A 12,750-nucleotide genomic window follows, 5' to 3' on the forward strand; every position below is an offset into this window, starting at 1 on the left:
GGCCGCAGGCGCAGTGCACATCCATGGATGGTTCTAAATTGATCCACGATTGGTTAGCAAGTCCAGCATTGTTGGACATCAATTTTAATTGTGAGGCGACTGTGGAATATTGTAAGTGTACTGTAATGGAAATATTGAAGCTAATGACCCACCCTTCCGATGTGTATCAAAACCTTTCTTTTAAAGTTCGTAAATCACTCGCATCGAATAGTCAACACTGCCGCAGGAAACCATGAGAGAACGTTTTTGTCGATAACAAGAACGTTAATAGAAAAAAATGCCAGCCTGCCGACGGGAGATCTGCGCGTATATTAATTGTATATTGATTGTTATAGCAGAATTTTTCTATATATGAAAAAAAAATGCGTTCGTAAACAATTTCCCTTTGAAAAATGCGTTTGTCCAGAATATCTGGACATGGAAAATAGGCGAGATGACCTGATCTTACATCTCCGCCCAAATACCGAAGCTTACCTGAGGAGTTGCAAACGAAGTTGGGAATGGAGCGCCAACTGTCGATCGCAAATAGTGTGTCCCGAATGAATCATTTTCCAGCAGCGTGTTGATGAACCAAGATGCCAGGGTCTCTTCGCACCGCTTCTCCAGCCATCATACCGATTGGTTGCCCATTGCATCACCATACACCTTGACCGATCGCATTGATCGCCATCGAAGAATTCCCAACCCATCGTAATTTACCTGCCTTCAAACATGGGTAGTTGAGACTACCGCTATGCACGGCAGGCGCATCGGTACCTCGTCCAAACCTGTGGCACCTACCGTGTTGGAACAAGCGGGTGTGGCAGAGAACCATCCTAACGATCAGATTCCCAAGCGTTATATCAATGAGTAAATCCGCTATACGAAGTAGAGAATGAGCGTCGAACTTCGTGAACATGTGAATAAAAGTACATGAGCGAACGGTTAACACACAAATGAATGGGCCGAATGGAGAAGTGATTTTAATTAGTGTTCATTCTGATGTCAATATACTATGAGTGCCGGTGACTATTGCACCACGCTCTATTTGCTTCTTAATCTACGCGCACTTATTTATTTGCAGTGTTTTATCAAAAAGCAAATGACTTCATGATCTGCCTATGCCTCTCGTGCAAAAATGAAAACTTCAATATGAAAAATGTTATCCAAAGACTAGCATGTGTGGCAGCAGGATAACTTGTAGAGATCAAAAAATCAATGGCCGTCGGCTCTTCAAGTTTTTTTTTTCTTTTGCATGATTTCAAATGCAATCATTGAGACTCAATGTGTGCGAAATTCTTGCGATTTCATTCAAATTTAATTCTCTCTCTCTCTCTCTCTCTCTCTCTCTCTATATATATATATATATATATATATATATATATATATATATATATATATATATATATATATATATATATATATATATATATATATATATATATATATATATATATATATATATATATATATATATATATATATATATATATATCACCTGCTTTGAAGCTACGTTTGTCTCTGCTAGAGTAAAGGGTGTCGCAGTTCTTTCCAAGAGTACGCGAGAATGACGTGACACACAGCTTGCACTTCTCTTATTTTTTCATTGTGTGCGGGCCAGTGTGCGGTCCTGTGCAAGCGGTATTCTTGAGTTCGTAGAAGAGAAGCACCGGTTTTTTTTTTTTAGGCGTCCCGTGTAAGAGGCAAGGAGACCACGCTGCCACTATCCAGATTTCTGCTCACAGCATCTACACTCTGCACATACTAAAAATTTGTAATGCGAAATTCTCAAAGATTGAGTCGATGCACAACTATATGAAGTAATCGAACGGTGAAGGTGCTCATTGTAGAGGGGGTTCAATGAAAATTGAAAGCTGGTTTTCGGGAAAAGGAAATGGCGCAGTATCTGGCTCACATATCAGCGGACACCTGAACCGTGCCGTAAAAGAAGGGAGGGATAAAGGAGGGAGTGAAAGTAGAAAGAGGTGCCGTAGTGGAGGGCTTCGGAATAATTTCGGCCACCTGGGGATCTTTAACGTGCACTGACATCGCACAGGGCACGGGCGCCCTTTCCGTTTCGCCCCCATCAGAGGGGGTTCGTATTAATTTTTTTTTGCCTTGTTAAGCCGCGTCATGTTACATCCACAATATAGATTTTTCTGTGACGACTTTTTTTTTTTTGATCGCACAACTCGAGCTGTTGGGCGAGTTGGTCGGCGATATTCCTTAGAGGTTCACTGCTTTTATGTTATACTTCATTGTTTACTGCTGTTGTTGATCTACGTTTAATGAATAATTTTCTTCATCGGAAGAATCGACATCTCAACACGTGTGGTTGGTCGCTCTTGAAACTTCTTCCTTTCCAGATGAAAAGTGCTCGCGCTTAATGCCATTGCTTCTTCGGAAGGCTAAACATGCGTTGTTGCGTATAGACTGCGAAAGCGGCGTTATTTACACGACATAAGTAGTCACAGGTAGCTCAAATAGAACCTCACTGTTTTTTTTCTAGCATTGAGCCTCCAGGTCGCAATGATTCCACTCGGAATCATTATTATTTGCAAAATATTTTGGCTCTCATAAATGTGTTTTTCTGCAAGAATTTATTTTCAAGGAGTAACATGAGGCTTACTTGTACCCATCCATGTGATTTGAGAAAAACTAAAATGGTTTTCTTTCTTCTACATGGTGCAATGGGGGACTTAGCGCCGTGGGCGATGACGACAGCAATGCGTACGCAGTTTCTATATCCTTTTCCTGCCTACTAGCATATGTCGGTCAGGTGAAAAGTTGCTAACATATATTGACCAATTGCTAAATGCCCGAACTACTGCAAAAAAAGAAGCGAGACTTTCTCACTCAAGTCACGACAGGCTACCTTTAAATTTGATTATTCCGATCGAAATCACTGGGCCTGAAAGGGTTAAGGTTTCCTTCTTCCACCCCATAATTGTTGTGCTAGCATGTTCTCTTATTTTTTGGACGACAGTGTATCAGTGGCATGCTCATATGCCTTTTTATTAACAAATTAATAAGCGCGGCTTTATTCTTTCATATTTACAATTATCAACAGTAGCATTTATTTTCGGGCTTCGTTGCTGTCATCATTTCATTGTGCGCTCACGTACTGTCAGGACGCAATAAGATGTATTAAATGAAGAACTACATTCTGAAGGATCCTACATAATGTGAAATATTAGATTTGTACGAAGGTCAGACATACAATACGAGATTTATATTGGCATGCGGCGAATGTAGGCTTGAGATCGGCAGCTGCGTAGATTACCTGTATCCTGTGCTCTCGCTATTGAGCAATGACAATGCAAATTTCTCATCTAGGAGTGAGCAATGAGGGGCTAGTTGGTATGACATGGTTATAAAAACCTAAAACTACACAAAAGTGGTCCGGACGACCGCAGTCCTGTCCTTCTCTTCTGTGTCCTGTCCCCTGCGTAGCTTTATGTTTTTATAATTCCTCACCTAGCAACGGTCTATACTCTCATATGGGGAATAGGAACGCCAAAGAAGCCACCAGAAAAGGTATACTATATGTTTTGAGTACCGCCATCAAATAAAAAGATTGTACTCGGCTTTCCAAATGAAGAGAGGAAATAAAATTTCATGCCGATAAAAAAATATGAAGCGTGTAATTGACACTTTGCCAATAGACGTCGGGAGAAGAACAGCAACAACTTTTCCGCTGCTGGCCCGAAAGACGCGGGTTCGATCTCGGCCGTGGCGGTGGAATTTCGATGGAGGCGAAATTCTACAGGCCCGTGTACTGTGCGATGGAAGTGCACGTTAAAGAACCCCAGGTGTTCGAAATTCCCGGAGCCCTTCACTACGGCGTCTCTCATAGCCTGAGTCGCTTTGGGACGTTAAACTCCCATAAACCATAAACCATTTCATTGCCGCATGTCACTGGCTTTCACCCAACAGCCCTATTTATAGAAGCCTTCAGCGAGAGAAATCATTCTTCGATAGAAGTCCACATTAACACGGCTGAAGCACAATGGCCAACTACGGATGTATGACCTGCATTTCTGAACTACCTCTATAGTAGACAGGTGAGTTGCAAATCTGCACCAGCGATGCCTAAGCGCTAGCCGTACAGGAAAAGCAGTTGCATTGATAGACCCAGTGGATTTTCAACATGTGTAAAATCTGTTATGCCCAGAAGTTATTGCATTCAGTCCAATGAAAATTAGGGTGCAGAGGCAGGAACTCGCCAAACGACTCGGTTCTTGCACACGACTCTTGGAGCGCCGGTAATGCGCTCTCGATCAAGGGACAACTTCCTGTGGCTCTGCGGTCGCAGCTACGAACGCGAGCCTTCGGCTTACAGAGGTGCGCTGTCTTAACGGGCTCACAGTTCAATCGTACAGGTCTACAATCTGGAGGCTCTAGCTTGTAGCTTCTACTAAAGCGTGATAGGAACCTGTCCCGTAGTATCTAACTTTCCTAAGTGTGCTCGGAATGTGAGCAAAGTTCTCGTAAATAGCCGAAATTTCCTCGCAGTGAGCCATTACAGGCCACCATGCCACTGGGTGCTGTGTCACGGAGAGCGCATACCACCCAACGTTGTGCCCAGTGGCGAGGACAAGGGTGGAAGCGCCATATTCATGGCGCGCGCCGTGCACGAAGGTGACGTGATACCCGACAAGGTGGTGCCATCTCGGGGCTTCTGCTACGTGCCGTACACACACACACACACACACACACACACACACACACACACACACACACACACACACACACACACACACACACACACACACGCACACGCACACGCACACACACACACACACACACACACACACACACACACACACACACACACACACACACACACACACACACACACACACACACACACACACACACACAAGGGCCGCCGCGTCTGGAAGATGTTGAAGTAACGAGCGTTAGCTGCTTGGTTTACTAGATGAAGAAAGCGAAGAATGCGCCGCTCGTCTCGAGAAACGGAATGCAATACCTTTTGAAACGGGTTGGATTGCTACCATTCTCGGCTACGCGCGCATGCCGCCTAGCGGAACGATTAGGGTGCCTCAATGAGCGCGGCACCCCAGGAACGCTCGCCGCCTAGCGCCATCTATCAGAGAAATTACGATGCACGTCTACCCATTGTCGAGCTGCACCCCCTCATGATACATCCCAAACGGAATTTGTTTCGTTTGTGGGGGGGGGGGGGGTCAAGGTGGGCCTACAATTCGGCTTGCGGTGCAATATGGTAACGCTTACATTAGTAATTGCATGTATACAATGTTTACCTAATATTTAATTGTGGTTTTAGTTCTATACCACGACCTATGGGTTTTATTTGCCTACCAAACTCTGTACACAACTGTCCCCGAATGGGTGCCCGTTGTCGGAGTATATACAGCACAACGAATGCAGACATGTACAGCGGTCCCGTAACGGGAGTTTTCCTACGCGTTTTAGGATATTTTTTTGGTAAGGGGAGAGAGAACGGGATGAGAGGGCACAACCAATTTTAATGGCCGCCATCTCAGATTCGAGAAACCGAAACTATGCCGCCATTTCGTCCCCTGACGTCGTACTCCACCTTATTTGACCGCGACGTCATCATTGGCACGTGGCAGGTGGTTGTTTTTATACGATGCTATTGTAAATGGCACTACAAGTCTCAATGCGAGATGCGCTGTTTTCTAGTTGCAGCCACAGATGGCGCTGTGATCTCAGGGTGATACGAGACCTCACGAAGCGAACGATGGAAACTCTAATAAAAAAAGATTTCGCTACATATCAAAAGAATGGACTACTACCTTCAATATTAGCGTAAAAGTGTCTTGCAATTTTCCAATTTTAAAAATTTTTGCCCCAAATTGCTTGACATGTCCCCCCCCCCCCCAATTTTCGGCAGTGAGATCTAGGTGTAAGACATGTGCGCGCCTGTGCCTGTACCCAGATGCACAATGTTGTCACTGTGATCGTATCTTTATTTGCACACACATAATCATGCACCAAGTGATTCCGATGAGAGCCTGTTGCAACCTGCTTGTCTCGCCCTTTCCCGGTTGAGCGCTGCCTCGTTTTTCGATTCTGACTTCGCGCAGTGATCACATGGCCTTGCAACGTCATTGCCCTCTCAACCATTCAACGAATTGTGTGACTAACGCAGGGCATGAAACCTTACGATGCGCGGCGCCGCGGTGGGCAGGTAGCAATCGAATGGAATTCGATTGAATTAATTTAATTGCCACCTGCCATCCTGGGCACGTTGTAATGACGTCACAAGGTCACGCCACCTATCACAAGTGATCAGATACTTCTGTTAACGACGCGGGACGCGAAATCGCACGATGAAGTATAATGCTCCCGCATTTAAAAATTACGGCTTCGCGGATTGAGTGCAGTATGATTTGCCCCCTATGAAACACCCTGTTGTCGCCTGCATCCGTCCCGAGTCTTATGCGGTTTTTCTTCGTTATGTCTTACTAAGTGGCCTACAACTATATCTTCATACAAGATCTGCGAAGCCCTTCACGCGGCATGCAAATATAAAGCGACATATTTTGATTGCGTTATCCTTTCCACGGTGTCCACTTCTTTGCGCATTTGTAGTGAGGGAGTGTGCGTAGCTGCACAAAGTTATCCAATTCATTTCATATCACTTCTAGTAAGTTCTATAGTCCTTTGCATTTTTCATTTCCTTTTCTACTCTATGGACGAGGCACGGCCCTTGCTTAGAAGCCTCTCTTACTGTTAGAGGTATACGGGATATATGCGGTACCACGACATATAGCATCAGTGGTCGTGTGCTTGGAGATATACACTGCCCCTGAAGCCCAAAAAGAGTAATATTTAGTCCCTGCAGCTCCGAGAATGGTTTTCTTCCACCACGCATATTAACTATTTGAACGACCAAGTTACGCAGGAATAAAATTTTTAAAAATGTTCTCTACATTATACCAGCTTATCTATTCACATTCCAAACCAGCCGCCGCGGTGGCTGAGTGGTTACGGCGCTCGGCTGCTGACCCAAAAGACGCAGGTTCGATCCCGGCCGCGGCGGTCAAACTTCGATGGAAGCGAAATTCTAGAGGCCCGTGCACTGTGCGATGTCAGTGCACGTTAAAGAAGCCCAGGTGGTCGAAATTTCACTACGGCGTCCCTCATAGCCTGAGTCGCTTAGGGACGTTAAACCCCTATAAACCAAACCGAACATTCAAAACCCAATATCAGAATTTTTAGCCCGCTATAATTTGAGAAATCTGTTGGTCGCCATTAGGAACTATTAGCATTTGATTTAATTTTTTGCAGCTAGTCCAAGTTCTGTGAACAACCAAATCGAAGGTCTCGCACGAATTCTAGGGCCCAGCGACAGTACATGTTTTTGTCCGACAGATGTCATGCAACTAGTCCCACAAAAGCTGTCAGAAAATGAGCTACAAGGAAATTTTGGACGCTAGCTGAAAGTTGCACAATCATGCCCCTTTCTCTCGATAAAGTTTCCTCAAAGTGACGGGAAATGTTTTGATCCAGAAGCACTGGCTACTGCCAGCACGTTGACATCAAGGCTTGTATGCAAGCACTGTGCAGTAATGAGTACAGGGGGTGGAAATAGTATGTCGTGAATCCTTGACTCCGGGCAATAAATGGCCAGCGGACGTACTGAACTGCATTTCGAAACACCATTAATGCAGGCACTGCGTAACCACGGTATGGAAAAGTCATATGCAAAGGTGTTAGAAAATATCAGACACTACACAGCGACCATAGTCCTCCTGAGGGAGAGTGATAAAATACCTATCGGGGAAGTGGATCTCTCTGCTGGCATTTACCGCTTGTTTACAAGAGCTTTTAAGTGGGTGAGGTTGGGAGGAAGTTAATGGAGGACCCTTTAGTGACCTCAGATTTGCTTAATCCATCGCCCTGCTATTCAGGGTGCTGTAAAATTTTACACAAATTTTAAAAATAGGTTTTTTGAGTTAGAAGGACGCTTTTTTCGGCATAGCGTTGTCAGTGGTTTAGTACATCAGAATACAGCTAAGATGTGCTAACTAGCAGACTGGTTAACTAATAATGAATAGTTGACTTTTTAACTATTACTGTTAGACTCCTTAATTATTGGCAGGTGTGTAGCCCACCATAAGCAATACTGATATCAGTTTTTAGAATATCGAAAATGTGTTTACCCTCGGCACTGTGGCCCAACAAATTTTGGCTATTTCGATGAGTTACGTGCACCGGAGAGGTTGCTTTACCTACAAGCATCTCGAAAACGCACTTTTTTTTGCGCCATGTAGCCAAAATTTGCTCGGCCACAGCGTCAAGGGTAATCGCATTTTAAAAATTCTGAAAACTGATATGGATATCACTTAAGGTGAACTACACGCCTGTCAATAATTAAGGAGCCAAACAGTAATAGCTCAAAAGTTAACTATCCAATACATTTACCCAGCCTGCTACTTAGCACATCTTAGTCTTATTCCGATGTACTACATCGCTGACAATGCAATGCAGAAAAAAGCATTATTCTAACTCAAAAAGCCTATTTTTAAAAATTATGTAAACTCTCAGGTGAAACACCCTTAACTTGGCACAAGAGTTGCAGAACATGATTGAGGATCTAAACACTCAGAGGAACGGTGCAACTAAAGAACACCAAGAAATCTCACAGAAACCAGGTTAATTAGGAGATCAATGGGAGAGGCCTTTGTTCTGCAGTGGATGTAGTTAGGCTAATGATGATACCTAACCGAGCGAGAGACCGCACTACACCTGACAACGCAGTGGATTGTTACCCGCGGTCCACTCACAAGGCGGTTGTTCGGTGTAAGATAGACAACTTTAGGCGCAGGTGTGGAAGAAAGTTTGGTGCTGTTAATAAGCTCTAGTTAATTCACAGTGAAATGAAAGGACCGTCAATGCACTCTGCGTCCAAAATCTTTTTCGCAGGTGCTAGTCTCCGACGGCGCTTCACTGGCCTGGCTGCCAAGCTCTGGCGGTGATGTGCCAAGCGGAGCCATTCAAGGGGGCGTGACTTTGTCTGGAGAGCCTCTCTATGTTGGCCGTGGCCGCCACGAGGGCAATCTGACCATCGGCAAGTTCCACCCGTCTCGCAAGACCGTTCACGTACTTTTTGGTGGCGTCGAATATGGTTACAGTCAGTAAGAGATACTCGTCCGTGAGACAATCAACTTCCGAAAAGCAACGCAAAGACTGACAGAGTTCCAGGGAACACTGCGTCATCCTCCTGGAGGTCACTGACGAACGGTCGTTAACGAATCACAGCACTCATTTTGTGAGCCCAGACCAAGTCTAGGCAATGCAATGTACAGCGCTGCACAGATGTGGTAATTGAAGGCAGCCTCTGTTTACGTTATCGTTGCAATGAGAAAAAAAAATACTACAGAGCTGTCTTGCTGAGTGCTGCTTTGCTCTCCCTACCTGGGCTATAAATTATGAAAAAGAAATCCACTCGAAAGAAAATGACATGTAACGGTGGACTGTTTAATGAATGCTGTCAAGTTTAGTTTTTCTTTCAACGTACCGCATGTTGATTGTTCGTTCGGGCCTAATTGAACGCATAGTCTATTTTCCCTTCACAATTATGGAAGACTTGTCATTCGAAGTTACAAGCTACAATGCACATCACCAGCTGCCAAAAGTAAGCAAGCTTTGAAGATGTACAGACCATGATACTGACCCCTGAGAAAAAAAAAACCTGCCACGAGGAAATCAAAAGCTTTCCAGGCATTCTTTCACATCCACGAGAGGAGCCTTAAAACGTAGTGCTTTATAGATTCTGGAGCAGTTAAGTCTTCAAATGCTTAATGAAAGTGATAGCGGGGGGTCATTGACACCCTTGGACTAATCCCACGCCCTGGCGGTTTCATCGGCCGGCCCATCGTTGCGGCGTCTAAAAAGCACGCAGTCGGGCACGAAACGCTGCGCTACCTTGCGAGTATTACTTAACCATGAAGACATCTGCAGTGATGACAAGATTTGTTCCATGTAGAAATAGAGCGATGAAATATAATGTGACAAAGGGGAATCAGAATTATCCAAAGTATAATGTCAAAGGTGCGAATTTTACTGCAGATATGCTCACAGACATGCTGTAGTTAGACCAGATAAAATGGGCCGCACACCAAAACTTTTTCTAACTACATCCCAAACAGATGCAGCATTCTCTAGCTGTCGACATATACAGGCATTCTGTACTGCAATAGCAGCTTTAGGGGTGACTGCCATTATTTGTGGCATGTATTTGATTGTAATAACTTTTTTAGCAATCCAAATAACTATAATACTTCCATTTTTCTGTCTTCCTTCTCTTTTGCACTATCATTATCACTCTATACTGTGTGGGGTGATGTACCCGCGGCAGCTGCGGCTTGCTTGGAGAAGGCAGTCTTTTCCGCTAATATTGTGATCAGCGGTACAATCCTTGTGCAAACTGCTCAGTGCATGCTCCTTGATAAAATATAAAAAAGTGTGATCTTGGGCTTGCTTCAGCTATGGTGACAAGTTGACTTTCAGCAGTTAAATTTGGATGGTCCGATCAGACTTTGTCTAAGTAAAATCTACATGGATATTGAACAAGACCATGGCGAAGGGCTCTGGATAGACTCGAGTGCCTGCGGTTCTTCAACATGTGCTGACAATGCATAGCCGATGGGCGTTTTTTGCCTTCGGCTTTTCTGAAACTGCACCTGCCATGCCAGGAGCTCCATTCCAGAAGAAAGTGCAAATGAGATACAAAAGGCTTAAACCACACAGAGCTTCAACGCGATATTAGTTTCAAGCCGGGTACAACACCGCCTGTAAAGTGCCCATGTAAACTAGTTCGCTCCTTCCGTTTAGAGGCACGTCTGTATAACGTACGCTCATTGGTACACAGAGCACTGGCAGGTACCCTGTGCCCCCTCTCCACCTTCATGGCAGTCTTCGCTATGCTGGCTCTGAACACTTGCTTAATCAATCAGTTTGGTGCACCTTTCCGTGCTGGATATCTAGTTAACCCGTCATCGTACGCGACTCCTAGCACCCCCGAAAAACAAGCGAAAGAAAATGGCTGAGGTTTAACTAAGTTATCGCTAATGAGACAAGCGAAAGACCGGCCTCCATCACTCCCCCCAGTCAAGAACGAACAGCTCCGACTGAAGCGCCCGCTATATACGGCCAATCAAGTGGTCATGTCACGTGGTATAGCGGAGGCTTGGCGCAGCGTCGAGCGGCGCGTCTGGCGTGGCGGAGCTCGACTCCAGCTGTGGCCAGTCACGTGGTATGACGTCAGGCTTGTGAAGCCTGGCTCAGGGCCAAAATGAAACCTTGTTGATCTGAAAGTTGCAGCTAAGAGAAAGGAGCTGTTGCTCCAAACAAAGCCCTTCCTTTTCCACTCCAGCTCTATGTCCTTGTCACTGTGACGTAATTCTGTAGCCAGCTTTGGGGAGGACGTGGGGAAGTCTGCGGTTGCCATAAGGGCTGGTGCTTAACTTAGGGGCTGAAACTGGGTTACCAAAGGCAAGAGCTCCGTTCCTATAAGCGTTCTTGCAGTCATGACCATTAACCAACTAGCTCAACTCACTGGTTTACTGTTTTACTCTCGTAGGCAGTTGAGGGAGACAGTCGTTCTTCCCAGGGCCGCATGTCGAGAGAAAACGGATGAAAGAACTGGAACTGAGGCCGAGCCCGAACATTAAAGGGAAGCTGAAACGGTTTTCAAATCGCATGAAACGCTGTAGTTGGAAAGAAAGGACCTTGAAAATCATGTGTGTAATTTTTTTTCCCAATTCTGTCCGCAAACAGAGCTGCAATCGCTTCTTAAAAACCCGCCGCCGGCACGCCCTCGTCGCTTCCGGAAGCGCCGGGTGGGGGGACGGCAGAGACGGAGAACTGGCGGGAGTGACGCCATTCACGGAGAGTCGGCCGGCTGTCCGGCTGCGCTTGCTCCGCTGCGGCCCGCGCTTTGGCTAACGACAGATCAAAGCAACCTTCTGCCAGTGCCGTTTGCTTTCTCTCGTTCCAGCGTTCCGTGTAAGAAGCCTGCATATAAACCAGTTTTGGTATGGTACTCTTTTCGAACAGCGCTCAGCACACAGCTTGGTAGAATCTGTCGGTTGTTCTCCCCCAGCCTCTTCCACGTTAACCAAACAATCTGGTGGTACGCAGCATGCCGAAACTGCCTGCACAAAATATGTGATGAAATATTTCTCTTTTCGTTATATTACTTCCTTACCTGTTTGCAACTCTTTGCCTTTTCCAGCTGGTTCACATCCACGCTGAGCTAAGGCCACTTCCAGCACTGTCTTTAAGGCACACAGTCTTGAACTTTTTTGAGGTCGTTACGCACTGTGTGCCTTTTTGCTTTTTCCTGATTGCTTGCACCTCATGGCAGTATAAGCAATTCTCTTAATCTTTCATCAGCGCGCAGCACATGCAGCTGCACCTAACTGAACAAAAAACCGATTATATAAGCCTAGTATACTTGAGAAAAGAAAACATTCGCATTCATGAGTGCTTGGTCATGGCTGACGATCGACAATGATGTCAGAATTCATACAAATTTGTCCTTGAGTCAGAACGGCAAAGTGGTCGAACAGCGGTATGCATATATCTGCCACAAGTAATTCTGCTCGTTATCTCGATACACAGCAGCAGCAACTATATCTCGCAGCATACTAGTTTTGATGAGCAGCACTGCGAGCTCCGAAATTTCCGGCTTGCTTAGCTTCTTATCACAGGCGGTGGCACCAGTTTTCTGCTTAGTCTGTAGTTCTCAAC

At 45.3% G+C, this 12,750-nt stretch overlaps 1 protein-coding gene across 1 annotated transcript; it reads left to right on the plus strand.

Annotated features, from left to right (window-relative positions):
- The first annotated feature begins 4,247 nt into the window (after positions 1–4,247).
- Positions 4,248–9,135, plus strand: LOC144113589 (uncharacterized). Its single transcript, XM_077646758.1, has 3 exons — positions 4,248–4,323; positions 4,495–4,667; positions 8,920–9,135. Exons 1-3 carry the CDS (start codon positions 4,248–4,250, stop codon positions 9,133–9,135), a joined length of 465 nt encoding a protein of 154 aa, XP_077502884.1.
- Positions 9,136–12,750: the final 3,615 nt, after the last annotated feature.

Source organism: Amblyomma americanum, chromosome 1 (genome assembly GCF_052857255.1).
Source record: "Amblyomma americanum isolate KBUSLIRL-KWMA chromosome 1, ASM5285725v1, whole genome shotgun sequence".
In the NCBI taxonomy this organism is placed as follows: domain Eukaryota; kingdom Metazoa; phylum Arthropoda; class Arachnida; order Ixodida; family Ixodidae; genus Amblyomma; species Amblyomma americanum.

Bases quoted from the DNA above. Each gene is read 5' to 3' on its own strand.
- LOC144113589 (XM_077646758.1), top strand. From the start codon at position 4,248: ATGCGCTCTCGATCAAGGGACAACTTCCTGTGGCTCTGCGGTCGCAGC. The intron at 4,324-4,494 runs GTGCGCTGTCTT...ATTTCCTCGCAG, and splicing joins CGAGCCTTCGGCTTACAGAG to TGAGCCATTACAGGCCACCA. The intron at 4,668-8,919 runs GTGCCGTACACA...TCTTTTTCGCAG, and splicing joins CATCTCGGGGCTTCTGCTAC to GTGCTAGTCTCCGACGGCGC.